Source organism: Aspergillus ochraceoroseus (genome assembly GCF_002846915.1).
Source record: "Aspergillus ochraceoroseus IBT 24754 chromosome Unknown P175scaffold_5, whole genome shotgun sequence".
Classification (NCBI taxonomy): domain Eukaryota; kingdom Fungi; phylum Ascomycota; class Eurotiomycetes; order Eurotiales; family Aspergillaceae; genus Aspergillus; species Aspergillus ochraceoroseus.
Window position 1 is genome coordinate 870,153 of NW_024468480.1, and position 26,203 is coordinate 896,355.

The 26,203-nt window shown below is 31.5% G+C and overlaps 6 protein-coding genes across 6 annotated transcripts, besides 1 other annotated feature; 2 read left to right on the forward strand and 4 right to left on the reverse strand.

Moving 5' to 3' along the window:
- The first annotated feature begins 14,713 nt into the window (after positions 1-14,713).
- Positions 14,714-14,962: a sequence feature (Protein overlapping with rRNA (P175DRAFT_0261600, PTU19965.1) was converted to a misc_feature.).
- Positions 14,873-16,503, reverse strand: P175DRAFT_0558160 (uncharacterized protein; the record flags this gene model as incomplete). Its single annotated transcript, XM_040900825.1, has 4 exons — positions 14,873-15,463; positions 15,540-15,615; positions 15,669-15,837; positions 16,215-16,503. The coding sequence occupies 4 exons, from the start codon at positions 16,501-16,503 to the stop codon at positions 15,104-15,106; spliced, it is 894 nt and encodes a 297-aa protein (XP_040751358.1). The 3' UTR covers positions 14,873-15,103.
- A 437-nt stretch (positions 16,504-16,940) lies between these two features.
- Positions 16,941-17,564, forward strand: P175DRAFT_0532930 (uncharacterized protein; the record flags this gene model as incomplete). Its single annotated transcript, XM_040900008.1, has 2 exons — positions 16,941-17,340; positions 17,422-17,564. 2 exons carry the CDS (start codon positions 16,941-16,943, stop codon positions 17,562-17,564), a joined length of 543 nt encoding a protein of 180 aa, XP_040751359.1.
- P175DRAFT_0516994 (uncharacterized protein) lies at positions 17,527-18,894 on the reverse strand. The gene is made up of 3 exons (XM_040898953.1): positions 18,663-18,894; positions 18,191-18,598; positions 17,527-18,097 (listed from the first exon to the last, which is right to left on the reverse strand). Exons 1-3 carry the CDS (start codon positions 18,708-18,710, stop codon positions 17,930-17,932), a joined length of 624 nt encoding a protein of 207 aa, XP_040751360.1. The 5' UTR covers positions 18,711-18,894; the 3' UTR covers positions 17,527-17,929.
- A 422-nt stretch (positions 18,895-19,316) lies between these two features.
- Positions 19,317-22,893, reverse strand: P175DRAFT_0480726 (DDHD family phospholipase). The gene is made up of 4 exons (XM_040895439.1): positions 21,559-22,893; positions 20,219-21,497; positions 20,021-20,158; positions 19,317-19,963 (listed from the first exon to the last, which is right to left on the reverse strand). Exons 1-4 carry the CDS (start codon positions 22,588-22,590, stop codon positions 19,488-19,490), a joined length of 2,925 nt encoding a protein of 974 aa, XP_040751361.1. The 5' UTR covers positions 22,591-22,893; the 3' UTR covers positions 19,317-19,487.
- A 411-nt stretch (positions 22,894-23,304) lies between these two features.
- Positions 23,305-24,639, reverse strand: P175DRAFT_0439088 (uncharacterized protein; the record flags this gene model as incomplete). Its single annotated transcript, XM_040893942.1, has 3 exons — positions 23,305-23,913; positions 23,968-24,550; positions 24,596-24,639. 3 exons carry the CDS (start codon positions 24,637-24,639, stop codon positions 23,305-23,307), a joined length of 1,236 nt encoding a protein of 411 aa, XP_040751362.1.
- A 1,053-nt stretch (positions 24,640-25,692) lies between these two features.
- Positions 25,693-26,107, forward strand: P175DRAFT_0502117 (uncharacterized protein; the record flags this gene model as incomplete). The annotated part of the gene is made up of 1 exon (XM_040897314.1): positions 25,693-26,107. A coding segment is annotated over exon 1 (206 nt), but the record flags the coding sequence as incomplete, so codon positions are not given.
- Positions 26,108-26,203: the final 96 nt, after the last annotated feature.

Consider the following 26,203-nt stretch of genomic DNA (forward strand, 5'->3'; position numbering starts at 1 on the left):
TAAATTATCTATCTTATACTTTATTATTACTAACTTTCTTAACTATATTTAATAAAAAGATAATATAATTAAGTACTAGAAGATATAAGCTAAAGAAATCTAATAGGAATTATTTAAAGTACTTACTTAAAATAGCATGCCTTCTTAATTACTATCTTCTTTTAAAAGAGATACTAATATTACTACCCCCTTTACTATTACTACTACTCTTATTATATCTATTTTTACTACCTAAACCTTTAAATAACTTCCTGACCCTAATAAGTTTAATAGCTAATAAAGTAACTTAAGATACTTTACTTCTTAAATTTACTAGAAAATAATTATAAATCTTGACTATTTTCTAATCTTAAATAATAAAATAATTTATATAATTAATTACCTTAAAAAAACCTTATATATCTAAATCTTATTATATATTTAAGATAGAATCTATAAATTAAATAATTATATTAAGATTTTAAAAATTCTAGAGAAAGTTTTTAAAGACTTAAATCTAGAAATTAATATTTATACTAACTTATTCTATCTCTAATAAACTTATTATAAGTTTAATATCTTTTTTACTAAATTCTAATATCTTATATTAAAAAAGAATATAAATAAAGATATCTTACCTATAATTCTAGAATAAGCTATTAGCTAAGAATTTTAAGAGATATTAATATATTTTAAGGCCTTATTATAATATTATAACTTTATTAATTATTTATAAAATCTAGAAAATTACTACTATTATTATACAAGTACTACTTTATTCCTATCTATAAAAAATTCCTAGCCTCTCTAACTTATTTTAAAGCTAATCTCTACTACCTAAATTTTTATAGTCCCTATTAATCCTATTATTATTACTACTCCTATTAAAGACCTAATAGACCTATCTACTATCTATTACCTTGATTATTAAACCTAATACCTGTATTACTACTATAGCAGCGCTAATTATCTAGTAGGCAGCTACCCATATCCTAACTAAAGACTAACTAGCTATACCTCTATATCTACTACTAAACTAGACCTATACCCCCTATTAACTAGAATCCTACCTACCAAATACCCCGCGTCCCCTAAATTAGAAAATAAAATATCCCTAACTTAAGCTATAATTAGGGATACCCCTAGTACTCTCTTTACCTATTAAAGGCTATAATAGCTAGAATAATAGTAGAGGAAGAAAATTACTAATCTAAATTAATAATCCTACCTATTAACCTAGAAATCCCTAATAAGATTTTACTAACCTTTACTATAATTAACTCTAGAGCTAAGGGTAAATATTTTATAGACTATAATTAGGTTATAGATAACTAACTAGAGATATTACTATTAAGAAACCCTATCCTATTAAGGGGATTTAATAGTATTCTAATAAAGTCTAGTAATATTACTTATTTTATTTATTTAATCTAAAAAATCTATAATTATATTAAAAAGAATATTATTTTTCTTATAATCTAATTTATATATTTTCCTATTATTTTTAACTTACCTTAATTAAAGATTTATAATTCCTAAATTAAATTTACTAATTATATTATTTTATTTAAAAGCTCTTATTATAAGAAGTATTATAATATATCTCTAAAATTTATAAAAATTTTAGTATTATATAATATATTACTAAAAGCTTCTTTCTAATATCTTAATTCTTATCCTAAATTTCTAAAGAACTAAGATATTATTAGAGTCTTAGTTACTACCTATACTATATATACCTGCTATAGATACTAGATATTTATTATTACTATTACTAATATTAAAGCTACTCTAAACCTTATTACTATTACTAAATCTAAGCTACAAGAGTAACTACTCCCTAAATTTATTAAGTTCTATAATATATTCTTATTAAAGAAGGCTAAGTACCTGCTATCTTATTAATCTAATAATTATAAGATTAAACTACTACCTAGAAAAATCCTACCTTTTAAGAACTTATATAGCATGTCCTAAGATAAACTAAAAATTCTAAAAGAATAGATTAAAGAAAACTTAAAAAAAGATTTTATTTATTCTAGTTTCTCTCTTACTATATCCCCTATCTTATTTATAAAAAAACCTAGAGGAGGCCTATAATTCTATATAAATTATTAAGCCCTAAATATAATTACTATAAAAGATTATTACTTATTACTACTAATAAAAGAGATACTAAATAACCTAAAAAAGATAAAATATTTCTTAAAAATTAATATTATCTTTATTTTTAATAATCTATAGATTAAGAAAGGACAAGAATATCTTACTACTTTCTAAACTTAATTAAACTTATTTAAATCTTTAGTAATATTATTTAGGTTTACTAGAACTCTAGTATTATTCTAGAGATTTATTAATAAAGCTCTATATAATTATTTAGATATCTTCTATACTATATATTTAGATAATATTCTAATTTATAGCTAAACTTATACTAAATATATTTATTATATCTAATAAATATTAGAATACTTATAAGTAGTAGGACTTTATACTAAATTTAATAAATATAAATTCTTTATATATAAGATAAAGTTCCTAGAACTAATTATAAATAGAGATAATTTCTAAATAAATCCTAATAAAGTAAAAATAATTATTAAGTAAGAAATACTAACCTATCTAACTAATATTTAAGCCTTTATTAGCTTTAGGAACTTTTACTACTAATTTATCTATAATTTTTTAAAAATTATTAGACTATTAGTTAATCTAATTAAAAAGAATATTAACTTTAACTAAATACCTACTTATTAAGAAATATTTAAATAATTAAAAGCTACTTTTATAAATACCCTAATATTAAAATCTTTTAACTAATTAAAAAATATAATTCTAGAAACTAATATCTTTAATTATATATTTACTAGAATATTATTATAATATAATAATAAAAATATATTATACTTTATTATATTTTTCTCTAAAAAATATTCTATAATAGAATATAATTATAAAATTTATAATAAAAAATTATTAGTTATTATTTACTATTTTAAAAAATAATACCCTAAATTAAAAGAGACTTTATTACCTATAAAGATTATTATAGATTACTAGAATTTAGAGTATTTTATATTAATTAAGTTATTAAACTATTAATAAGCCTGCTAGTCTAAATTTCTATTAAGATTTAACTTCTAAATATATTACTATCCCAGGAAGTTAGGTACTAAGTCTAATATACTAACCAGGAGGTTAAAGAACCTGCCTAAGGAGGGGAATAAATAACTCCTTTACTAGAGCTAGATTATCCTAAAATCTAAAAACCTACTACCTAAGATTACTACTAATTTAAGACTAAATATTAATAGCTAATATTAAGTATACTTTATTAAATAACCTATTACTAATAAACTAATCTCCCTACTACTAATACTATAACTATTATTTAATAAAGCTTATCTATAAGATAAGAAGCTCTAGTTTATTTTAAATATCTTAAAGAATAGTCTACTAAAATATCCTAATATTATACTAGCTAACTATAGATATACTAGTTTATACCTAAGATACTAAGACTAACTTTACATGCCTAATTATAATAAGATAAAAGCTAAAATACTAAGACTTTATTATAAAAATCTTGCTACTAGATATTTTAGAAAAACTAAGATATATAAATTAATATTATATAAATATTTCTAGTCTAGGATTTATAAATATATTAATTAATAAATCTAGAATTATTATCTCTATTATTAAATTATTCCTTCCTAAGAAATAAAGTAAGAAGTATTAAGACCTTTATTAATTTCTAAATATATCTAGTAAGATATAAATATAGACTTTATTATATACTTATTATTAAGTAATAGTTATAATACTATCCTAGTTATAGTTAATTATCTAATAAAGATAAAGTACTTTCTTCCCTATACTAGGATAATTAATATTAAAGGGATAGCTAATTTATATCTTAAATATATTTAGAAGCTCTATAGTATCCCTAAAATAATTATATTAGATTATAAAGTCTAGTTTATTACTACTTTCTAAAAATATCTAATATCCTGCCTAAAGATCTATAACTTATTATTTACTATTTATTACTCTAAAACTAATAATTAAACTAAATATATTAATACTATTTTAGAATAATACTTATAAGTATATATATTATACCTATAAGATAATTAATCTAAATAATTATTAATAACTAAATTTACTACTAACTCTATTTACTTTAAATCTATAAGAGTATTATTATTTATAGCTAATTATAGATTCTACTTAATATTAAGATTTAAATTAAGCTATTTTACTATCTACCCTACTAAAAAAAATACTAAGAAATTTACTAATATTATATATAAGATTTATAAATTTATTTATATTAAGATTTTATTTACTCAAGCCTATTATAAAATATAAGTTAACTACTAAAGGTAACCTATATATTACTATATTATAGGGCAAGAAGTCTAGCTAGATATCTATAATATCTAAATACTCTACTTATAAAAGAAATTAGATTAGAAAAATTTTAGGCTATACTATATTAAAAAGATTATTAGCTTATATACTTATAAATTTAAATTATTTAAAAATATAAGAATCTATCCTATATTTAATATATTTCTACTCTACCCTACTATTAATAACCCTCTACCTAGTTAATACCCTAATCTGCTACTACCTGTTAAAGTAGAAAGATTAGAAGAATAAGAAGTTAAAGAAGTCCTTAATTCCTAATAAGTTTATCAAGACTATAATAAACTTAAGCTATAATATACTATTAAGTAGATTAGATATAATAAGCTAACTAAAGAGCCTGCTAAGTATCTAAAGAATACTTACTAACTAGTAAATAATTACTATCTTTATTATCCTAAGAAACCCTAGCTAATTCTTCCCTAGTCTTAATAAAGCTCGACCCTAAGGAAGGGGGTACTATTATGGTATAAAGCTATAGTATCTATCTAGTTAGATTCTGCCTTGACTATCTGCCCTTATTCCTATATTTAAGCTATATTATCCTTGATCCTGTTGTAGCTCTTCAAGCTATATCCTGTCTATTACCTGACACCTACTATTCTGCTGTTCTGTCTGGTTAGCTCCTAGTCAATGAATATCTGAATCCGACTCTGCCCCCTGACAAAGAATAAGTAATTCTTCTTATACTTATTATATTACTTTACTTAGTTAAGAAAGTACTTTAAATTATAAGTATCTTACTAGTAAGGTGCTTGAATATAGGTAGTATTAGTAAAGAAAGTAAAGCTATATAAAGTATAAGAATAATAAGAAGGTATTAGAAGTAATAAAATAAAGTACTTATCTCTTAGTACTTCAGGAGTTATTATATTATTATTTATATTACCTAGTTAAGTTACTAGTGCGGCGCAGGCAACTTAAATATTGCTATTCTCCTGATTACCCTTGGTTACTGGGTATGTGGTTCAGCATGTGGTTCGGCATGTGGTTGCATGTCACGTGGTCGCCGTGACAGTATAAGAAACTTTAGAAATAAGAAAAATAGGAAAAGTTAAATAAAATATAACTAAATTAATCCCTAAGATCTTATATATTAAAAAATAATTTAAGAAAGAAAAAAAAAAATAATAGTAAAATAATAAATTCTTAATTAAATAAATTCTAGTAAAAAAAATTAAAAAAGAAGTAGTAAAATTACTAAAATTAATAAAAGAAAAGCTAATATTACTAGTATAATTAAATTAGTTATATTATAAGAAAATACTTCTAGTATAGAGAAGATATTAAAAGGGTAAGAGAATTAGAGAACTAGGACTAATAATAATTAAATATTCTAGAATTTCTAATACTCTAATAAAATAAAGAGATACTAATAAGACTTTTCCTAGCTACTATAACTATCCTAGTAGATAAGAAATAAGTTATAATAAGGGTACTTATAAATACTAGAATAAATAAAGACTTTATTTCTTATTATTTTTTAGTTAAAGAAGAAATAAACTTTAATAAAATAAAAATAAAATAATTTATATATTTTATTAATAATTTAATAATACTATATTATATAAGATTTTAGGTAAAGAGCTAGATTATAGATAATTTTAATAAAATTAGAAAATTTAATATAGAATATTATATAATAAATTTAAAAAAAAAAAAATATTAATTAATTTTAAAGTATAACTAGCTAAGTTTAATTAATCTTAATATCTCCTTAGTAGTAAATATCTAGTATTACTAAGAAAAAAAGTTAAAGATTAAAATTAAATTACTTAAGTAATTTAAGAATATAATAAAGTAAGAATTTATTATACTAGTCTTAAATTAATTATATAATAATAATAATATAATAGGAGTTTTTTCTAAATATTATAAAGAATAAAAATTAGTATTCTTAAAAAAAGAGATAAAGATACTTCTCTTTAAAAAAATTAATTATAATATATTATTAATTATTAGTATAATATTATTAATAGGCTAGCTATATAATATATTAAGAATAAAATTAGTAATTTTAAGAGAGTATATTAATTAAATATTAGAAAAAGAATAAATCTAGCTCTTAATAAGTATAGTAAGTATGCTAGTACTTTTTATATAAAAGATTAATAAGTTATTATAATTTTATATAGATTATAAAGGCCTAAATATAATTATTATTAAAAATTAATATTTTTTCCTATAAATTAATAAATTAATAAACTAACTAGTTAGAGTTAAATAATTTATTAAACTAGATTTATAAGATATTTATTACTAGATTTATATTTATTAAGATAATAAGTAGAAGATAATATTTTATATAAAATATAAATATTATAAATATTTAATTATATTTTTTAGATTATATAATACTCTAGCTACTTTTTAAGTATATATTAATAAAGTAATAAAAAGAATCTTAAATAAATTTTATATAATATATTTAAATAATATTCTAATTTATTTATAAATAGAGGAAGAATATAAATATTATATTAATAAAATATTATTATATTTCTAGAAATATAATTTTTATATAAAACTTTTAAAGTATAGCTTTTATTAGGAAGAAGTATATTTCCTTAACTTTATTATAGAAATTAAAAAAATCTAAATAAATTTTAAGTAAGTATATACTATAAATAACTAGTTAGAATTATACTTATTTTATAATATTTAAGTATTCTTAGGATTTATAAAATATTTTTAAAAATTTATTTACTAGTACTTTAAGATTACTACCCTATTAAGTAATATATTAAAAGGAATAATAAAGGGGAGAAAAAGTAGCCCCTTTAAAATAATAAAGAATAATTAAAGTACCTTTAAGATATTAAAGTAAGTATTCTCTAAATTTCTAATATTATAGTATTTTAATCTAGAATAAAAAATATTCCTAATAACTAATATATTAGATTTTATAATTATAGGAATCTTAATATAATATAATAATATTTAATTTATAAAAATATAATATATTATTTAGTAATTTATAGCCTTTTACTTAAAAAAATTAATTAAAATAAAGAAAAAATATAAAATTTATAATTAAGAATTACTAGCTATAATAAAATATTTTAAGATATAATATTATTATTTTAAAAATAATTTATATATAATATATATATAAATAAATTATATAAATTTAAAATATTTTTATATTATTAAGATTCTAAATTAATACTAGACTAGATAGGCTAAGCTCTTAATAATATATAATTTCTAGATTAAATATTAGCCTAATAATCTTAATCTAGTTAATATACTTTTAAGGTAAAAGGATTATAAATCTACTTAATAAAATATAATTAAGAAACTCTTACTTATACTTTAGATAAAGCTAAAAGATTTATAAAATAATTAAAGTAAGAGTAAGATAATAGCTTTCTAAGAAATCTTAATTATATAATTAAAAAATCTAGAATTTTTAACTTAAAGAATACTAATATAAAGAGTAGCTAGTAATAAATAAGTTTATAAAATATTATTAATTATTTTATAAGACTTACTTTAGGAGATATAATATAAAAATACTTATATAAGTTAAATTTAGAGTAATACTAGTAAGAAATATCTAATATACTAGAAATATACTTAAATAATAGAGAAACTACCTAAATAAAAAATAATAAAGTAGCTTAAAAATAATATTAAATAAAAATAAATTTATAAAAATAAATAATATATTAATAGTAATAAATTAATATAATATAATAAGGCTATTTATATTTCTTTTAATTAAGTAATATATTAAGAATTATTAAAAATATATTATAATAACCTATATATAGGTTACTTTAGTTAAAAGAAGATATTAAATTTTATTAAATAAAAATTTTATTAAAATATTTTATAATATAATATTAAGGAGTATATAAAGAGCTATTTAATTTATTAGAAAATAAAAATATTTAAATAACTTTTATTAGGCTAGCTTATAAAGTTCCTAGTACTAGAATACTCTTAATAAGATCTAACTCTAGACTTTATTATAGGCTTACTACTATTAATATAAAAGAGATATATATATAATACTATTTTAATAATTATAAATTAATATATTAAGAGAGCTAAATACTTCTTAATAATAGGGAATATTAATATTAAGGAGCTAGCTAATATATTTATAAAAAAGATTATATTTAAAATAGGAGTATTAAAGAGCCTAGTAAGTAACCATAACTTACTCTTTATTAGTAAATATTAGATCTAGCTATACTAAGAACTTTAAATTAAAGAATAACTAAGTACTATATTCTATCTATAAATAGATAATTAAATAAAATATTAAAACTAGATATTAGAGACTTATCTAAAGATCTATATTAATTATTAATAAATTAATTAAATAAACTAGCTAGGTATAATAGAATTTATATATAATAATATAAAAAATATATTATTAGGGATATTTTCTTATAAGATATAATATAGCTACTAGCTAGTACTACTTAAGCTTACTAATATTAGGGACTCTAGTATAGTTATAGTAATAGGAGAATAACTTAATTAATTATAAGTAAAATATTATTAGCTAGAAAAGAGCCTATACTATACTACTAAATAATAAATAAAGAGCTATAATAGAAAGTATTATCTAATTAAATATTATATAGGCTAATAAGTACTATTATTTATAAAGAATATCTATATATAGAGATCTAGTAAGAAGCTAGATACTAAATATAAAGGGCTATTTAAAATAGTTAAGGTAATAAGTTAATAAGTATATTACTTATAATTACTTAGATTATATAGAAAAATCTACTTAATTTTTTATATATTACTCCTTAAGAAATAGAATATAAGAAATAATAACTTACTAGTATTACTCTAGCTAGTTATTATTAATAATAAGAAAGAATAAAAGATAGAATAGATTATTATATAATAAAAGTTATATAGTAAAGACTAATACTTAGTTAAATAGAAAGAATAGCTAATATATAAGAATACTTAATAATTAATAAAAAATTTAAAAAATATATAAGATATCTTAAATAAATTTTATTATATAAATAAAATATAAATAAGATACTAGTAAAATATTATAAAATAGTAAAATATAAAAATAATAAATTAATAAGATTAAAAAATTAAAAAAATTATAAAAATATATTAATAATATTATTTTTTTTTTTTATTAAATTTTAAAATTTAATAAAAATATACTATAAATATTAAAAAATTTTAAAAAAATAATTTAATTTTATTATATAAAAATAAAAATAATAAAGTATTTATACTATAATATTAATAAATCTCTAATTATTATAATTATTCTAAATCTCTTTATTATTATTCTCTAATTTTATTATATTACCCCTAATATACTATATATTAAGTAGGTAAAATATATTATAATTAATAGACTAAAATAATCTCTTTATCTAGTTCTTAATCTTAAGATAATAGATAAAAATCTTAGTAGTATAGATTTATTAAGTATAGGCTATTATATTTACTATCCTACTAGATATTACCTAAATTTTCCTAAGACTAATCTACACAGGCAGGATAATAGGGAAGTACTTTTTATATAAGTAGGTATATTAAGTATACTACTATTCTAGATTTAGGTATATATAAGAATAGGCTTTTATAGAATTATTATTTATATATTACTAAGACTTAATATAATATAGGTAATATAGTATCTATATAATAGTAACTAGGCTAGTAAAGGTAACTAAAATAGTTAGAGTAGCTAGGACTATAATAATAGCAGGAATAATAGGAGCTAGTATAATAATAGGAGCTAGTATAATAATAGTAGTAGGAATAGCTAGAGTTACTATAGTAGAAAAAGTAAAGGAAAAGGTAGTAAGAGTTATTATAATATTAAAAGTAATTATAAAGGATAAGGGGAATATAATCTTACTAGATAATAAAGTAATAATAGTAGGAATTATAAAAAATATACTAGTAATAATAGGGATTACAGGTATTATAATTAATATAAATATAAGGGGATTTACTATAGGAGCTTATAAATAATTAATATAATAGACTTATATTACTAGAATAAAGATATTTATAAAGAAAGAAATAATAGTAGTTAAATAAGTTTTTTTCTATAAAAATATAGCTAGTATAGTATTTAATAGAAAATATTTAAAAAGAGTTATAAGATTTATAATATAATTAGTTATTATTATAATATTTAAGTAATAATAACTTACCTAATATAATATATTAACTTATTAAAAGGAATTTTTTAAAATATAAATTAAGCTAGAAAAAATATATATAAAAGAATATTTTCTTATAATATTTATATTATAATAATATCTTTATTTATTATTAATATATTTAGTAAATTACTTACTTTTATTTATTATTTTATTTAAAATAAAATATAATATTATTTATATCTTATTTAATAAAATATAATTAATAAAAGTAATATTATATATATTATTATTATTTCTAGTATTAAATAAAAAAATAGATTATATTATACTAACTAGAACTAGCTTCTTCTTAGTAGAGTACTAAGCTAGATTAGGTATAGTATATATAGTATATAGATATACTACTAAGAAGAGGGAAGGTAATTATTATAGTAATTATATAATATATAATTACATGCTAAACTATATATTAAGTAACTAAGAATAATTAGGAGAATAGTAATATTTAAATTACCTATACTATACTAGTAACTTAACTAGGTAATATAAATAATAATATAATAACCCCTAAAGTACTAAGAGGCAAGTACTTTATTTTGTTACTTCTAATACCTTCCTACTGCCCTTGTACTCCGTGTAGCTTTGCTTCCTTTACCAACACTACCCATACCCAAGCGCCTCGCCAGCGAGACACTTACATATATCTATAAGGTATAGTATCTAGATATAAAGAAAATAATTTAGTTAAGGAATATAATATTTAATAAAAATAATATTAATAGAATAGATAGAATATAATTATAATTTCCTAATAAATTAAAACTAAATAATAATAATTTATCTAGAGTAACTATACTTATTAATACTAAAAGAGAAAGAATAACTTATAATAAAGTATTTTAAAGTAATATTATTCCTTAAATCTTATTATTAGTAACTAATAATAAAGTTATTATAGGAAGAATTTAAATATTAATACTTAATCTAGCTCTACCTAAATTAAACTTACTAGAACTAGAGACAGGTACTAACTTAATATTTCTATATATACCTGCCTCTGGGGCTATCTCTAAACTAATCCTACCTAGACTAAAGGTAGGTACCAAGCTTATCATACTAGAGTAGATACCTGCCTCTAGGCCTGCCTCTAGGGCTGCTTCTAAAATTATCTCTAAGTAAAATAATCAAGTAATTAGTAAAGATATAGAGAAAATAATATAATCTAGTATAAAGGAATAATCTAGGTAGGATAAATATAAAAGAATAATTAATTATTTTATTATAGATAATTTATATACTAGTTAACCTATTTTTAAAAGGATACTAGTATTATAACTAATATAAAGGCTTCTAAAATTATTTACCTAATATAAGGAGGTCTTACTAGTTTTAGAGCTTTCTAAAGATAACTATACTCTAATATCTATAGATATACTAAAAAAAAAGTATTTAAAGACTAGAAAGTAGGTTAAATTTAATATTAGGAATATAGAAATAATTAATTAGGTAAAGATATAAAATCCTACTAGTAAGAATACTAGTAGTAGTATTACTACTTTATAGAGATTTTTAAGATTTATAAAAGGTTAGTATTAAAGTATTTACTTTAAAAATAAGCAGGCAAAGTAATTATAGGAAGAGAAGGTAAAATAGGAATAATAATCTTAATCCTAGTCTATATTACCTCTAAAAATGCTTTTAAAAATACCTTGTTTACTAGAATCTTATCTAAAGCTAGGAGAATTACCTAATATAATTACTATAATATTACTAGATACTATATTACTAGATTCTAGTAATTTTATACTAGAGATTAAGCTTATAAAGACTTATAAAATTAGAATCTTATAAATCTATATTTAAGTAATAAAATTATTATAAAAGGATTACTAGATATAAGTAATATAAAGTTAAATTAGTAAGCTTAAAGTTATTTAAATTTATAAATTTATATTATTATTAAAGAATATAAAGGTCTTACTAGGAAAATAAATATATAATTTAAAGTTAGATATAAATAATAATATATTATAATTTTATATAAGATAGGTTATATATAGAAATTTCTAAAAATTAGGTATAGACTTTAATTAAGTCTACTTCTTAGTAGTAGTAGATACTTTAGTAAAGCTATTTTTAAGTATAGTTACTTATTTTAATTTAAAATAAGTATAATTTAATATAGTAACTACCTATCTTAATATAATAATTAAGAATTAAAAGATCTATATATACTAATTAACTAATTTTAATAAGTAAGATAATATAATATATCTACTACTCTAAGTCCTATATAAATTATAATAGTTAGTATTTCTTTAGTATAAGGAATTTTATAATATTCTAGTAAAAATTAATATAAAGATAATTAATAAAGACTTATATTTCTATTATAATCTAGATTAGTAGCTAATACTTATTATTTATATTAATAATATAATAGTTACTAGCCCTAATAAAGTAAATATTTAATAATTTATAAATAAGCTAGAAAAATATTTTAAATTAAAGTAATTAAGTAAACCTATATAATTTTTAGGATATAATATTTATAGACTACTTAGTAGTCTAATATTAATATTCTAATATATATATATCCAAAAGATGCTTTATAAATAGAATTTCTATAATCTTTAGCCATATTATATACTAATAACTCTAGGATAGAAATTAATTAAAGAAATACTAGAATCTAGTAATATTACCTAAAATACTAGTAATATTATTCCAGATACTATATATGCCTTTACTAATAAAGATATTACTTATTATTAGGAATTAATTAGATTATTAAATTAGATTATTATTTAGACCTAACTAGATATTCAATATGCAATAATATAACTACTATAAAGAAATTATAATCCTAGTAAGTTAGACTATAATATAATTAAACAAGTTTTCTAATATTTAAAGAAGACTTTAAACTATATAATAATCTTAAGTTATTTAGATAAATTATTATATATATATATTAATACCTCCTATATAAATTATAAAGATAAGAAGTTAATAAAAGGCTTTATATTTTTTATATTTAGAATACTAATTATATAAAGATTAATAAAGTAATTACTAGTTACTTTAAATTTAATTATTACTAAATTTATTATATAGGATACTATAATAAAGCTAGTTATATAATTATAAAAACTATATATAGCTATTAAATTAGAAAAATCTATAAAAGATATTATATCTTTATATATTAATTCTATAAATATTATTATTTTAATAAAGAAGCTAAATTATATATCTATACTTTATTAGATAGATATTTACTACTTCTTTATTAAAGAGGTAATTAAAAATAGTAAAATTTAATTATAAATAATTAATAGAGAGGATAATATTACTAATAGGCTAATTAAAATACTACTAACTATAAAATTTAATAAATTTATTAAGAGATTAGATTTTAGTAGATTAGAGATAGACTCTAAATAACTTTATATAATAAATATATTATTAAAGGGGGTATATTAGAGTGCTATATTTAATAAATATAACTAATACTATTATAAAGTAGCATCACTATAAAAAAGAAGATAGTAACACATAACTACTCTATATATTTAGGCTACTATTTCCTTCTAGATCTTTATACTTCTTCCAAGCATCTTTCCTTCTCTATTTTCCTAGTTAGACCTAATTGAATTAATTTTAGTCAACTCTCTACCATCATAGTTTGACGACCTTCATCATAATATGGATGTCAGCACGAGGTTACACCAACAAACTACATAAATAGAAAGCAGTTTGACAATGCTTATACCTTCACGTTCGATACTCACTACCCTAGGTATTAAGACATCCAAGGAAACAATATTGGAAGTCAAGGTAGTTACCGACATGTTATGCTTGAATGCTATTGATAAACCTGTCCTCGCTCCAGGTTGAAAAGAACTAACTAGTTAGGCCATGGAGTACTTTAGTAAGCAAACTTTTTAGTGCCTGCTTAGTTAACTACTACTTTCCTATACATATTAGTTAGATTCTATTCGTATTATCCCGTCTTATCCCGTTCCTGATCCAGATGTATTTAAACCGCCTGTTTTACCTAGGAGTAGGAGAATCAGACCTTCATCTCTCAATGGCAGATTACTAGTGATTTGTTCCAGAATTACTACATGGACTGAACAATTCTGTATTGAGGGAATGCGATTGTTGCCTGGTTTATGAGGCTTCCGAGCTATCGATTTCCTTCATCTTCTCTACTACCGGGCTGGGGGGGGATAAGATGTATGTTTTTGCATTCTTTTTTTTGTGATTATAGAATGCTAATCTCGTATAAAGTTTGTCCTTTAGAAGTATCAAATACATACGACCATAGGAAGTGGAAAATAGGGCTTCCCGTCCGCTCAGCCGTACTCAAGCCACTTGCCGGTCAGTTAGTAGTATGGTGGGTGACCACATGCGAATCCTGACTGTTGTATGTTTTTTTTTTTGACCTCAACCCCCCTCAACCGTCGGTACGAAGACCGACGGCTTGGGGCACAACTTAGTTTCTGGCAGAATCTCGTCCAAAACAGTAGTTCAACCCAGAATATATATATACATTGGCCATTTCAGATAGATTGCAATGAGCCTGGGCAATAATCCAAGTCACGCACACGCTTCCTATCCGACTCCTCCAGCGCCTGAAAAATAGCCTCATCTTCCGAGTTAATCTTATCCGGGGGGGGGGGTTCGGCCCGACGACATTTTCGCATGCCCTTGGGCATTATTTTAACAGACCCCTCATGTCGCTCCTGGGCTTTCTGTCTTGACTCGGCAAAATCTAGGTAATCACACAGGTCCCTTGCAGATATATTTATTTCTTGGTCAAAATCAGGATACCCCTTGGTTTCATGTTCAGTCGCGAAGTCCTTGAGCTTTAATATTAGGGGCGTTGACTCCGTGGGGAGGCCATTGCTTGTGCGAAATACCTACATTTTGAGTAAATGATTAATACAGTCCCTTTCTCTCCACAGATTCCAGCTGCAATATAATCTCCTGGACTACCTTCGCGCAGAATGTTTCGTGGAGGGGAGTCGGCATACGGATCGTTAAACGCGATTTCAAGGGCTCATAATCATATCTATCCCCCATCAATAATGGGCTTCCCGAAGATAAGAGCCCATATAAACCTACCGAATCTTTCTGTATCTGGCCAGGTTGCTGCCCTTTCCCACCTGTCCCTGCAATTCATTATACTCGTCAAGACTCAGAGAGTACTCCGTCCAGGGGTCTTGTTGAAATCCGTGATAATGTTTTTCGAAGATGTTGATGATCCGTGATTTGCTCGACAGGGAGGCTTTCCCTGTCGAAGGGGGGGGTCAGAGGGGATTGAACGAAACTGTTGGGAGGCGTGGTATCGACCGCCATATGTATCAGTTAAGGTCGATCCTGACGATCAATTTTGGCATTTTGGTTCGCAGATTCGACAGCGAAGGGGTCGTCAGGCCTGGGGCTTCAATACAATACTTGGGAGCCGCGGCCTTTCTGTACATACATAGCAGAAGCCTAACTAAAATGGGTACGGCAAGCTAGTATGTATGTACCGCCATTCCGCAACAATCAAAATTCTCACTAAGACCTTTGACCTTCTAGTTGACCTTGTAGTTGTAGAACAGACCGTGGTTTATGATCAGGTATGGCTCTTAAAATCGAGCCAGGTCTTAATGCAGCCGTGCTTACCACGCGGCAAGGACGAGCAGATACTCATGAGTGGACTGCGGACCCCTTCCACTCCCCATTCCTTAGGTATCAAGCAAAGTAGATATCTGCGCCTTGCCTCCCCCATGTTTTGAGCGCAGTCCAGGTCGGAAACGAAGCTCATAGCAGTTTGGCCTGAACTATCCGTTGTAGAGCTTATCCAAACTGAGTCATAGGATCCCAGCAGCCGACCTCTACGGATATGCCAGGTGTAATCATCCTTTGGGCGAATATCTTCAAGAAAAGGAAAGACCGAATTTACCGATGGCATGGAGAAGGCTATGAGATAATGAATAACTTTCTTATAGAAAATGAAGTGGGGATAAACTAACCATCAGGATGGAATTTTACTCGCAGAATTATTAGCTCTAGTGATTCGTCTGAGAGAGGTTGGAAGAGTGCATCTATAATTGCTAATTGAAGTGACCCCAGTAGATTTAATAAGATGAGCACGGGAAGTCTGATTTTTCGGCCCTGGTTAAACTTTAGCTTCCTTTCAATAACATTGCTTTATACTACCTACCGTCTATATATCTGTTGCTTAACCAGGGCCTGTTCATTTTCTGATATATCTTTCAAAGAACGGGGTGGACGAAAACTGATCAAGTAAGGTGTGACAGGGGAGAAAGTGTATGAGTGAGAAAAGTCATACAGGACCGTATCATCAAAGTCTCCTGGTAGTCTAAAATGATCATCTCGTACATCACCATGTGTGATCCCGAGTCTGTGCAATGCTATGATACGGCGGATACGGTCATGGAAAAGACTATGCAGTTAGCTACCTCTTATTCCTTTAACTATGGCAAGCTTCGCGTCGACCTCTTCAAAGATAACTCTCCTACTGATGGTCGAGCTTACTGGCCCAAGAGGGAGCTTTTACCTGAAACAACTGATACATATCTGGCTGGGTTGGATTATCGAGGGCTGCTGGGATGGGCGATTTCAGACTGCCCATTGTGTCCTACAAGCATTGGACAATGTACGGCTCCCTCCTGTAGGCCAATCCCATATCATTCGGCTTGGCCAAGCTATCAAAAATTCCATCAAAGGTCACCCGCTTATGACTATCATTGGCGTGGTTGGTCTGACACTGCTTCTTGGAAGGAGGGTACTTTCACAATTCCGAGGCCTTTGATATATTTCTGGAGTCTATTTCTAATCTTTTTTTTATATATTAATCCCCTCAAAGGGAGCAAGACAACAGACCACTTTTGCGAGCAAATAGTCTCCAAAGCATGGAGTGCCATTCGGCCCATCTGGCTGCCAAGTTCAACTGTAGTCGGGAGGACATCGGCTAGTATCCCACGCTCCGGCCATACTTTTCGCGTGTAATCAACACTCGTCCGTTTAACCTCTCTGATTGTCGTACTGACGTATCCTGGGGTTGTGTACGCCCGTCATAAGGCCAGACCAGAGTCAAAATCCTTTCAAGCTGTCAAATATACTCCTGCGTTGAACGTGGAATGCATGAAAATGTGCCTTCTGCCTTTCAGGTGCTGGACGCCCACGACCAGACTCTGGTGAATACAGTCATAATAAAGTTGTTGTATGTTTTACTTTTTGGTTGTTTGGTTATACTATCTTCAAGTCTTCTCCACCTCAGTATGATAATTTAACCACACAAGACATGTCATGCGAGTCGGGGATCCCCACCCGTTCAAGTATGTACCACCGTAATAGCCCTAACCGGCAAAAACCTAGCAACTGTCCTTGCGAACAATGACATTCCAATTCGTCTTGTGGAAAATTTGGCCGGCAATAGAGAGCCCACTGGGGTTCCAGCCAATTCGACGACAGTGTTTCTCGAGTTCCCACACACCGTCCCCAATGCTACCGAATGATTCCAATGTCTTTGGCTTGGTGTCCTATATTGCGATACATCAGTAAGAGTCGACCACCCGCCATGCAAAGCGAAAAAACGAGAAGACAGAGAAGGAGGGGAGGAGAAGGGGTCGTACATCGTTACACCAGTAGATAGCAGCATTATACGAGCAGCTCACTCGACCACAAGCACCAGGGCCCGGCGAATTGGTCGGTCGACCAGAAAGCCCGAAGAGGTAAGCGCGTCCCTCAGCAATGGCACCCGCATTGCAATACTCCCAGCGTCCGCCGCAGAAGTAGCTTGCATCCGAGAAGTCGGTGCGTTTGGCGAGCTCAGCACGCTTCTCGTGTGCATGAGCCTCCAGCTTGCTGTCGAAGCCGAAGTCCTCGTTCCACTTGGGGTTCCGCGAGAGAAGCTCCCGGTGGACTTCCTGTGCGGTGCCGTTGAGGTACACCTTTTCGCCGCCGGGAGTGAGCTCAAACTCCCATTCGGGGACGAAGATGTCGCGTTTCGCGAAGTCGACGTCGACGGCGGTGCCGAGGGCCTGGAGCGGTCAGTGCCGATACTCGTTCTTGAGCTATGAGAAGGGGGTGCGAAGAGAGGCCTACCGAGGTGCATAACGCACCGAGGGCGAGGATGAGGCGGAAGGCTTTCATTTTGAAAAAAGTTGAAGCAGAATCAGCTCGGAGGGATTGACGAGAAGAAATGATCTTTGATGTTCAAGCTATCTCCCAAGCTATCTCCCCATACTTCACTTCTTATATACCTCTCGTGCGGATGAAGATACATCGCGGCCCCAACCAACGGCCCCAAATGCTGTCGACGAGCGCACGATACAGCCGTATCGAGCCACATTCTGTGCCGGGCAAGTAGAGCTAAGAAACAATGTTGATAGACCTGGTCTGACATAAGAAATTAGGATGTCCAACTCTTGCTACTTTGGTAAGTAATCGATATTTTCAGCCCCAGCCAAGCCTGCAGCGGAAACGCTCTGCGCCGCAGCCATTCTTCACCAGAGTGTCTTGGATAATGTCATGCCACACTGCATGGCAAGACCTGTAGATGCAATCCTGTAGCCTTTGATGGAATAGTATACTAATGATATAACTTGACATGCAACTCACACATAGGATGACGCGAGCTAGGAAGGGTCTCCTTTTGACTCAAGACGAAAATACTAGGGCATACTCCTAGAGCTGGAATGCAAAATGCCATTCAATTCATGGCCATGCACGCTCTATTCTAAAACCCTCGAGACCAATGATAACGGAAATAAATTGTAGATAGCTAGGCACATACCAGCTAACATAACAGCATAAGGGCAGCCCAACGCAAATATGTGGACATAAAAGGGTATTGGCTCCATCTAATCCAAAAAAAAGAGGTAAATCGCTAATCAAAAGCATAATCGTTAGTAGTATCAATAGTCTATATCAGCCTTTATGATATTTCCAGCCCTTTTTTTTCACCGCGCGAAACGCCGGCAACGTACCATCACGGGTTTGCTTGCGAGCAATTTCAATAACCAGGAAACGAAAAAAATCTGCAAGAGTCCAGTAGCTGCTATGTGCACTCAGCATATTGAGGTATTGTATATTTAGTGGCCCACTGCCACCGGAGAGAAAATAATCAATCTGGCCGTTATCGTTCAGTAGGAGCATCCTCTTCTCGGCGATTTCCTCGCGAGTAAAATCATGTGTTTCCATCTCGACATTAGATGGGAGCTTTGCGATGGCAGAGGGCCGAACCGGCACAGAAGTCGCGGAAGCAATCAAACTCTGAGGTGAGTTCCAACGAAAAACGCCGCCAAACGATCGCCAAATAGAGGCAGATGAGCTAGGGATGGAGGCAGTTTTGAGTGAATTAGCGAGATCACTATCGACTGCCGCATTAACACGATACGCGATGGCTATCCAGGAGTTAGTCGCAAAGCCTCAAATTGCCACACTTGGGACGGTGGACTTACGGTCTGTCGTATGCATAATGTTGTACAGATTATCTACGGCTAAACAGCCGTACATGTCCGCTTCACCAGCAACTCCACTGAGTCGATCATCTCCCTCACATCCAGACTTATCTCGGCCCTTTCGAGGCAGAATATTCCCTACAATAAGTAAAGCGTTAGTTGTGTTATGAAAACCGATCCGAGGGATGTTTGTCCAACCTTTGTTGATAAATAGGAACAGTCCAACTGGGCTTCCGCAGATGAAAAGGTTCTTCGTGTCGAACTCGAAGATGTCTCTGTGAATGCTGGTACTAGAGAAGTCGAAGTCGGGAATTTTTGTTGGCTGATGGCTGAGGATATCTATGGCCATTGCGCTTCCGAGGGAGTGTGCAAGCAAATGCACCCGGCCATGTTGTTGAAACCCCGGGTTGTTTTTACACCAAATCCGAAACACTCGGTTGGCTTCCTTGACAACTGCTTCGATCATTTTAGACTTGTGGTGTGACAAATAATAAGGAATGTCAAGGATAACGTCGCTGATCAAAGATCTTACAGCGGGGATGGTCTCTGGTGTGATATCCTTCAAAGTGAAATGATTGGCAGCTGGGCCATCTGTTACTTGGGATTCGAGATGGGCGTCCTCAAGAGACAGGGTCGAGCGCCAATTAATAGGCAGAACCATAATTCCTCCATGGCCATCGCGAACATGTGGCCAGACTGGTTCGCTGTTTAGCTCCAGGTTGACTTGTCTTCGAAAGGCGTTGATTGCATGCGTGAAGTGAAAGCTCTCCATACGTTCCGATAGCTTCTGGCCAATGCCGTGGATGACAAAAAGTAGATCTGTCGGCATAGGTCGGGACTCTTCCATCGCGCAAGCATAGCAGATTTGGCCACCAGTGGGGGTAACGGGTTTAGACTGAGCTCCTCGGAGGTAGTTTCTGACGTCCACAGGGCTAGGTTTCGATGGATGTAATTTCTCCCACGCGCGCTGGCTAAATCCACGCACAACGGGTATCCCGATCTGTCGTCCCTTTCGAACGGCGCTGAGCGGTCTTCTTCCCCGGGACACAGACGGCAATAGACTTGGACGAAGGATCTGTGCATTCTTTCCGTCAACGTAGATGACGCTCGAGGTCATGTATGGCTTTACAGCCGCAGCATGTGCAGTAGAACCACCGGCGGCTCGATTGTCGGTAAAGGTTGAGGGCTCGAGGATATCGTTCCCAGTTCCCTGGCTATTTATTGCCATGGTCGGTGATAAAACATCATCTTTAGACCAGAGCTGATGCACAATTTTCATTTCTGCATCTGCACCATTCTCCACGCAGCTATTGAGTTCATCTTGCCAGGTTTCAGTCCATGGTTTTAAGTAAACGTAACCATCTTCCAGTTTGTTGGCAAGGTCTGTTTCCACTGGTAGCATAGTGTTCTTATAAAACCATGTGGCACGAAGAACATTTGAGATATCATGGAGGGGGCTCCAGTATATAGGTTTCATCTAAAACATGTCAGCGACTTGTATTTATTATAGGTCTAAATGGGCGCGGAGTGCATGTTACCTTGAGGGTTGGCAATTCGACTAGGTGAAGTCGAGATACACCCACAGGGATTTTCGACTGGACCTCTTCTGCGACCTCTGTCTCTCCATCGGTATCTTCCCCAGAGACCCCCGGCGATTGTTCCCGGTAAACACTAGTTCTTAGCCCCGATGGTTTTTGCGTAGTGTAACTTGAGCTGATGTGCTGATGTTCCGCGTGAACCTCCTGGTTCCCGTCCCTTAATGAAACAGACTCGACTGATCGCGCCAACGGACTAGATGAAGCAATAGGAGCCCTTATAAAGGGCGATCCGCTAATGCTTACATCACGAGAATGTCCAAGAGAGCCTATGCTCTCCCTATCAAGACCTGCATCCTCAGTGTTTGGGGACCTATTAGTATTGCGTCTTACGGGATTAATCTTGTCGCTTGGTGATATTTCTCTCCTGCGATGGCTGCCCTGTACATGGCTATCCTCTAGGCTGCTGTTGAGGGATGCTGATTGATCGCGCTGCCGCCCCCAGGATCCACCCGCCTTGCTACCCACACTGCCTAATTCGTCATGGCGAGTTTCGGGGCTCTGTTTGGCCTTCGTTTCCAACGATAAGGATGGAGTAACCGGATGACCACTCCGGCTCCCAGTTAAACTAGAACTCCTCCAAGTACCTGTGTCTCCCACACTGTCCTGCGTCAATGCAGCGTCGCTCCCTGGTACTGCTATCCCTGAATTCCGCTTGGACACATCAGCCCCATATGTTTTCGCCCTTTCAGCTTTTTTTGGTCTATTTTCACGTTGTATCGCTAGCCATGCCTCTTCAAGCGCAATATTATCTCTTACCGAGAATGGCTGTGGTGGCGCTCGCACATCCTCGTTTGCTTGACCGCCAGTTGGAGGCGGTAAGGCGCTCAGGGGGTCATCGATCGGTAACGAGGAGGTGTAGAAGAATTGGGGACGAGGTCTAGGTGGTTTATCCTGGGGATGCCAGGCTAAAGGATCTGGATCGTCATCGGCCAAGAGACACGTCGCTCCGTAGGTATGAAGAGGACCAGCCATCGTAGAGGCACGGTGGGAGCTTCACGGAGCTCTGTTAGTATCGGGGTCGCCGCAAAGAAGCACAGCTGGGACAAATTAGTCAAGATAAGACTAGCATAGTGAGTGAGAGGCCGTAGCTAGATGACTTGGCTGGCTGGAACCTGGAGTAGTAGGTGTCCGGTCAGCAAGGGGGATGACGGCTGTCACAGAGTTTAAAGTACTCCGAAGAGGCGAATCATTCATCGAGCGGCTAGTAAATATAAAGAGCCACGCATCGTAGTGATAGTTATAAGGAGAGAATCTCTCTGCTAAAGCTTCAAAACAAAGGAAGATAGATAGATAGATATAACTATGCCTTGATCCCAAAGATCCGGCGCGTGAACCTATGACGTCGACCCACGTGCTTGGGCGATCCGCCAGAATTCGCCAAACAAACAACAGACCGACTCTCCCCCAATCCTACAACAACATCTGGTTGCAGCAGGCACTACTACTGCAGTAGAGACGCAGCATAGCCGGACTACTTATCTGACACGTAAAGGTAAAGTTAAGCCTAAATGACGATCCCCTGTGTTATTGCCTGATCTCAAGAAATAAAAACTCCGAATATAAAGACAAACTAACTCCCGAAATCAAGATAATATACATTATAAATTATACGAAAGGCTAATTTTGAATGCCACTTCCCGACGCTGGTTTTTTTTTTGGTCGTTCGTTCGTGATGATGGGCTGAATTCAACGCGATTGATGGCCCGACAAGGATGGACTACGTTCGTGTTGAGCAAGGTACTTCTTGGCCCAATGCTCCTTCATTAGACCTAGTGTTCGCACTTGCAGGTCTTCGAACGCGAGGAATGTATCGGCCGGTGCACCTAACATGTCAAGAAGCTTCTGGATGTCGTGCATGTGCTTCCGGATGACGCTGTCGGGAGCGCAGAAAGTCCGAACACTCATCTCTTTGACAATTGCTTTCCAATTGTGTAGGTTCGAATTCAGAAGCACTGGGTTCGTCGAACTCTCGCCGCTGAAGTGCAAGGTTCGAATATTGGACAAGATTAGCCGTCGTTGAGTGGCTTGATCAAAGCGGAATTCCGCGACTTGTGGTCTGTTTTTGGAGCCCCAGAAGTTGGCGACCTTCTTGATTGAGTCTTTGGATATGCGGCCGTCTTTGTATTGCTGGACAAGGAAGTTGTTTGCACTAACACAGATCATGACCTCCATCTCAGAATACAGCTTCGCCTGCACCTCGGGATCAAAAGAAACGGGAATAGTCAATTCCGGTACCACCCTCGGTTCGTAAGAGGTGTGGAATGGATTTGGATATACCCTGGCCATGTCACCAGCCTGCTCAATGTTAGGGCGCTCGATGAATTATGGTGACTAGTGATCGAAACTTACAATTTCTTCGACATGTTGCTTAATCTTCTTTCCTAGGCCCTTCAAGCTCTTGTATCTCAGCCTGTTGGTGGGTGGAGTTCCCAATTCAGCGGTGCAGCCAAGCCAACCGTTCTCTCCAAAGAGCTTCTTGTGCGAGGACCTAGTCCGGCCCAGCGTAAGGTCAACCGGATCAGGCGTCACTGCGTCGTCGTCATCGTGGAAACTGTCACAGTCGTTCATTACAGTCGGAGCCTTTGACGGGTGCCGCTCATCGACCTCCACGACTGCCATCTGGCTGACCTGACGTCCATGGTACTCATCATAGGTAGGTTTGCATTCACTGTGAGTATGAAGAGCCACCCTGAGATTTTCCGCAACTGGAACGGCAGGAAGAGGCTTGATATGAAACAGTGGCGATGCAGGCATTTCGAAAGGAAGAGAAGAAGGGTCAGAACCCGAATAATTGGATTGCAAAGAGGGAGCCTTGGACGAATCATCCGAGGAGAACGAGGTATCGGTAAGACCGGGGGAATCAGTCCAAAAGGCTCTGTACTCTTCATAGAAGGGATTGAGCTTCGCGATATCCTCGTATGTGAGGTTTCTGCTGCCATCTTAGCAACGGGGTCGCGACGATCAGGGCCGAACTTACTCTGGGCTAAGCATAATGGGAACTTCACAAGTTTCACCGCTCATCTTTACTCTGAAAGTAGAATTGAGTCAGATGCCAATTGCAAGGGAATCCGACATAGTTGTGTAAGAAGTCAAAGATAGCACGATCCGTAGCGTTCGAGCAGTCTTGAGGAGTCGAAGTATGCAAGTTACAAGTGTAAAGCAATATGATATCGGCAGGAATATAGGAAGGCATCGAGCTTGAGGTTTGTGATACTCCTGAAATTCTATTGTTGATTGAGGAGATTTCAACAAGGACAATATACTGCATTATGTCTATTGATGGTTTGACATCACTCAATTGAAGAACAATTGATTGATTCTTGCATTGACTCACATATATAGATATAGTGTTTTGTGAATAAGCTATAGAAGACAAAGTGATTCTTCTCTTTTTATACTGACTCATGCTGAACAATGTATGATTGACAACAATGGTATTCTATTTACTATTCATCCATTCTCAGACCTTAAATTCAGATATATACCATGTATATATATATAGACAGAATGGAGAATATCTCAAGTACACAAAGGACCTATTGAGGAGTTCTTCCCATATAATTATGAATAGTTAGTAAAAGTGTTTAAAATTTTAATAAGCATCCTAGTTTTATTGTCTTATGCCTATTTCCTTTGATGCGCATAGAGCAACAATGCATATTAGTATATTTAAGCCTTTTGTGTCACCATCTACCATCCAAGTACACATTACTTCGTACCCATGGGCCTGAACTCGGTACCTTGACAGGATAAACGTGTCTAAGTAAACAGCATCTAGGTATACAGTATACAAACCGTACACAAGAGCCAGTCCAAGGCATGGATGAGATTTCGTCCTGAAGCCAATGGACCCGGGGAACAGCATGGGATTGTTGGGGGCGCTTGGTTCGGAATCTTCCCAGGTGGTCAGAAAAAAGCCGAGATGCAATGCCTGGGGGATGGATATTCGCAGATTCGGGACTAGCCCGCCACTAGCGATGAGAAAAACCTCGGTACGGAGGCGTGCACCAAAAGACTTGGGATTCGCGCTAGTAAGAATGGTATTCAGATCATAATAACACTAGTATTTTATTATGACAATTGATTAGATAGATACATCTAGTTGCTTTTTTCTCTTGAATCCTTCACTTAACCTATTTTGATGCTATTCACACCGCTATTTCACCCATGAAGATGGTCTTCTTGGTGTTTTATATTGCCTACCTGCCTGCCTACCTGCCTGCCTACCTGCCTACCTACCTGCCTGCCTGCCTGCCTGCCTACCTGCCTGCCTACCTGCCTGCCTACCTGCCTGCCTACCTGCCTGCCTACCTGCCTGCCTACCTGCCTGCCTACCTGCCTGCCATGCCTTGCTTAGGATTCCATGGGATTGAAATACGCGCTCAAGTGGTTACTTTATGGGGTCTTGGACATTCGACTCAGGATATCTCTACACGACTAGAGGTTCTTAAGTCAATAGTTTGGAACATTATAAAGAAGGCATAAGAGCGTGGATATGATCCTAAAATAAGCTTTTGCTTGAAAATGGAATATCTTGAAGATAGGAAGTATTCTGGTTGTCCAAAAGAGATATCTGAAGAAGTAG